At 45.4% G+C, this 4,863-nt stretch overlaps 1 protein-coding gene across 1 annotated transcript in view; it reads right to left on the bottom strand.

The window, feature by feature from the left end:
• Positions 1-1,287: 1,287 nt before the first annotated feature.
• SDHD (succinate dehydrogenase complex subunit D) overlaps positions 1,288-4,863 on the bottom strand; it is a 6,340-nt gene continuing 2,764 nt past the window's right edge. Inside the window, exons 3-4 of the mRNA XM_087875983.1 lie at positions 3,932-4,076; positions 1,288-1,897 (exon numbers count right to left, since the gene is read on the bottom strand). Coding sequence (XP_087732109.1) covers positions 1,732-1,897; positions 3,932-4,076 — 311 coding nt within the window. The 3' untranslated portion in view covers positions 1,288-1,731. The remainder of the gene's footprint in view (positions 1,898-3,931; positions 4,077-4,863) is intronic.

Raw genomic sequence — 4,863 nt, 5'->3', positions numbered from 1 at the left:
GTTGTTTTGTTATTATTTCTTGAAAGTATTTTGAAAGTAGCTTGTAAAATCCGGTGCAACTCAATTTAACAACTGCTTTGTTTAGAGAGAAATTTTGGTCCCAAAGTATGATCAAAAGTCAAGGATTACCTGCGTTTGTTCGCTGGCAAACAAACACGGATTTATGAATTGGGAAGTTCTGGTTTCCCATTTTTAAAAAAAACTGTCCTTGATATATCATCTTGATAATTAACTGATTCTAGCCAAGCTTATTAATAACTGTATTTTTTCCTTTATTCAAATGATATATTCTTTTAGCCCATTATAAGTAAAAAATACATTTCAAAATGCAGGGAAACTGCCACATAGTTTCCCCCAAAACGCCTAAAAGAAAGATAAGCTTTTTTTATTCTCCAAAAGGCTGAGATCAAGATCACAATCTCTTTCTAAATGAAGATCGAGATTTTTTTGGCCCAGAGCAAAAAAGACAATCCAGTTGCAATCTCAGCATTAAGAAGCCAAACCAACAAATTTGGGGGGGAGAAAAATCAGAGAACGCAAAGAGAAGGGTGAACGTCAGAACAGGACAGCCGTATTGGCAGGTTCTGGAAATCTTGTTTCTTTCTAAAGCAAGTTTCTAGATCTTATGATGGAAAAGGCATTGTCCCTAAGCTCTGTATCAGTCATCGGGTACCCAGCCTGTGCGAAATTCAACCTCATGAAAGATGCGCAGAAGCTGGATTGGTTTTGTGACCCAAATGCATACACAATTTCTGTTTGGGACATTTTAGCTCCACGCTGATAAGGGAGCAGAATGAGCTGTAATGTTCCAGTTAAACCACAATCAGAAATTTTTAAGAGGAACTCTCATTCTTGCTTTTAACGTCTGAAAGTGCCATGCCAGGGCATGTCTAAACATGGTGGTTTTTCCCTCTGCACCGATCTATTTTTCCCCCCCATCCGTTTTAAACATGCATCAAGGCATATTTTGTATTAACAGTAACAAGAGTTACTGACCCAGGAGACCTGTACTAGGGATTCGAACCGCCAAACTGCCAACCTTTCTGATCGACAAGCTCAAGTGTTTTAGCCACGCAGCCATTGTTATGTTTATTTTGTTAGTTTGGGAGGGAAGGGTATAAATTATATCCCAAAACATTTTTTTTAACAATGTGAGATGATACATTGAGATGAAGTGTGTCCTTTCTTTTTTTTTCCCCCTCAACTCTACTCAAATCATCAAAATGAACCTGACGCCTCCCGAGGCCACGGAATGGGTAAACCCTGGATTTCAGACTCGCACAGCTGTGGGTTCCAAAAATCCTTTATTGTACCTAGCTTAGATTTCCCTTTTGCATTGGGCAAGATGCCACGTACATACTTCATTCATTGCAACAAGACAGCCAGAAACTCGAGACGGCATATCAACATGAAATGATGCTGACCTCAGCTTGCGGTCTGAGAGGGGAAGGGCCTCCCATCTGCAGAAGCTCCCAACATAATACAAAGCTTTGCCCAGATGCTTTTTCCCTGATTCTAGCTTGGTTCAGGTCTAATGCTCGCCTTAGCGAGAGATCTTCTGAATGGCAACAGCCGTGGATATGGCCACGGGGGTATCCCCCCCACCCCAGCCCTTCTGCTGCATGCAGAACATCCCCCTAGCTTGTCCTCTCGCCCACCCTCAAAAGACTCGGTGATAACGTAAAGCAGCAGAGGCAGCAGTGAACGGTCGCTGGGCTCTGCGGGCAGGCCTCAGAGGCTCCACAGCATCGCCACTGCCCTGCAGATGCCCACGTCGTGGTAGTTGAAGTAGCAGAGGCCGGCAAAGGTGACTGCCGAAAGCAGGTAGAGGCCAGCGTTGGCCAGTTTAATGGAGCTCTTTCCGTGGACGTAGTCAGTTACAAGCTGACCCAGGCCCCTGCAGGGAAGGGAGAGAAAGAAACAGGAAGCTGGCTGAAGACGCGTTCAAAATCCTTTCAAAGTTTTTCAAACCGGGCGGAGCCGAGTTAGAATTCGCCTACTTCACAGTCGCTTTGAAAATTACTCAGCGGGCAGCGAGAAACCACAATGTGGAAGAATGTGTTCCCACTTCCCCAAAGGTTTGTTTCGTTTGATTCATTTTGGCTTACTCCTTCAATGGAGGGCTGAAAAGTTCATAGGGAGCCCATGGAGAATGACCCACCCAATCTCAGAAGCTTTAACCGGGCTCCAAAGAGCCAGGATACCCTCCAGAGGTGACTATGCCCCAATTTCTACCCAACGCAGCCCACCTTCTCAATTACAGGAGTTGTTTGGGGCTTTAAGAGTTCACTATTTCTACAGGGCCTGGATGGTGATGGGGGAGGAAGGACTCTCCTGTAAGTGCCAACAACAACCCTGTGAGGTAGGGTAGGCTGAGGTTGGGGTGGGGGGAGAGAACTGGCCCAAAGTGACCCAGGTGGCTTAACAAACAACAGGCAAACGTTAGTTTGAAGGGGGAACAAGATTGTTGGTCAGCCAATACACTTAAATAACTGAAAATACCAAAATATATCGAATATTAGTGTAAGGACAGGGAAACAACCCTTTGTTGAAGGAAAATCTGGGATTTTCCCCTGCTATAACAACAGACAGCGTGAATATAAACAATGATGAAATGTAATGCCAGTCAACAGTGAAAGGGAAGGAAATTATGCAAGTGGCACAGAAATCCAGGGAGCAGCGTGATGCAAGAAAGTCATCTGGGACTGCATCAGCACAGATACGGTTTCTAAATCACAAGAGGCAGTCGTCCTTAAATCACATCCCAGGGATTGTTTTCCTCTTTTGCTCTGTAAAGAGGATTCAGGCAGAAGTAGAAGGAATGCTGAGAAGTAGCGCAAGGATGAAGACCAGGGACTAGAAACTTAAGTCCTATGAAAGGATATTGGACAAACCGGTCACATTTAACCTCGAGAAAATGACTGAGATGTGTGTGTGGGGGGGGGGGGTGTTTTGATGAGAGTCAGAAAATGGAGCCCAACATTTTCTCGGTTCTCCCAAAGGACAGGCCATGAAACAGTCCGCAACAGGCAGCCAGATTCCAAATGAATGTTAAAAATGCTGGGAGTAAGCCGTCTGTGGTTGGGTTGCCTGCACTGAGCCTCCCGTGGGTCAAATCCTCCGCTTCCAAGTTCTCGGATGAACGGCCTGGCATGAGGACAACGAAGGTCCCTCTTCCAATGCAGGTCACAAACAAGGAAATTAAAAACGACCGAAGGGAGCCAAAGAGAAAAACTCTTGTTTTTCTGGGGAGGGGAAAAGATGTTCCTGTTCAAGGGTGGGAACTTTTGCAAAAGAAAGAAGAGCTTTCCAGAAACGAGGGAGGGAAACCCAGAAGGGGGGAAAGCAGAAACATAAAACCATTTGTTTTTGAAGCCCTTAACCCACTTTTGGCAGGCCCAGGCCTCAAAAAACATGGCAACAGGCCAACTGAGTCATTTTGCTCACTTCCCAAGAAGCACAAGACTTTCTTACCCACCACAAAAGAGGACATGACCCTTTCCAGGAACCTACATAGCACAGGAAGGAATGCTATTTCCTGGAGAAGGGTTGGCCTGCAACATTTTTCTTTTAACAACTCCTGTTTTCCAAGGCCCAAATTCTTACCCACTGCTGTCGGAGGGCAGGGAGCAGCCTGAAGGGACTCGAAAGAGGCTGCCCTAGAGAGATTTGTCTCCCCGTACATACACGCTTTTACCCAGAGGAAGACACCCCCAAATTCCTTGGGCACAGCACTTACTGACTTTACCGAGTTTACTAAGCAGAAAGGTTTCGTAGGAAAAATAATTACAACCACAGAGAAAATGTGTTTGGCTTACTGAAGTTTAGTTAAACAGAAGTGTGAACAAAACAGATCTTTGGAGCCTTATCCACTACTTTTTTTAGATCGGTGTTTTGTTTTGTTTTTCAAATTTGGGTGGTGCGGACTTACCAGTGCCCGTGGAGTGTGAGGGTTGCTGCCAGGGAGTAATCCACAGCTGCTCCAGGATACAGATAGGCTGCTGGCAGGAGTCCAAGCAGGAGGATGCTGACTGCTCGCTCACTGGTCCAATGGAGAGAGGCGGCCTTTGAACCAGCTGCAGACAGATGCAGCATTTTTAATGCCCGAGAAAACGGCTTACTCGAGAGCTAGGAGCAAACGCTCGAAGAGTGTGTGTTTTATCTTGCAGTAAGCAGCTCAGAGTCGTTTTGAACCAGAGCAAATAAATCTGATGATCGTATTATGCAGCAAATTAAGAGGCTCCCCCCTCCTTCAGAAGGGATTCAAGAAAGAAACATGGAACTTCGAATCGGTCGCTTAGCAACCTGTTGTAACTTGAGGACAAGTTTGTGTTTTGTTTGGTGTTGTAGGTAGCTGGCAGAAGCATAAATGAACAAGCAAAAGAGGGACCCTCTAGAGTAGGTGTCTCCAACCTTGGCAACTTTAAGACTTGTGGACTTCAACTCCCAGCTTTGCTGGCTGAGGAATTCTGGGAGTTGAAGTCCACAAGTCTTAAAGTTGCCAAGGTTGGAGACCCCTGCTCTAGAGTGTTTTGGTAAAGGACCCTAGTAGGAGCTCAGAAAAGAGCAGGAGGCAGCCTTCCAAAGAAACGTAACCTTCTGAATATCAAAGCTTTTGCCCACACAGCCTGAATGGGCCCAAACCTATTTCCACGGTCATGAGGAGTAGAAACTTGCTTTTTTTTTATTTCTTTACAGTTTAAAAAAGTAACGTTTGAGATTTCTGAGAATCGATACTGTGAGCCAACGCACCATGCTTTAGCACTGCTAGACAAAAGGCCTCTGATTTAAATCTCTGGAACAAGCTTCCCCCAAGATCTAGATAGCTCCTGCTCTCCTCTTGGTTCGAAGAGATGGATAGGC

Source organism: Pantherophis guttatus, chromosome 9, assembly GCF_059756535.1.
Source record: "Pantherophis guttatus breed Tessera chromosome 9, ASM5975653v1, whole genome shotgun sequence".
NCBI classification, from domain to species: Eukaryota; Metazoa; Chordata; class Lepidosauria; order Squamata; family Colubridae; genus Pantherophis; species Pantherophis guttatus.
Note: the sequence above shows the minus strand (reverse complement) of the source record. Positions and strands in the feature narration are given on the sequence as shown.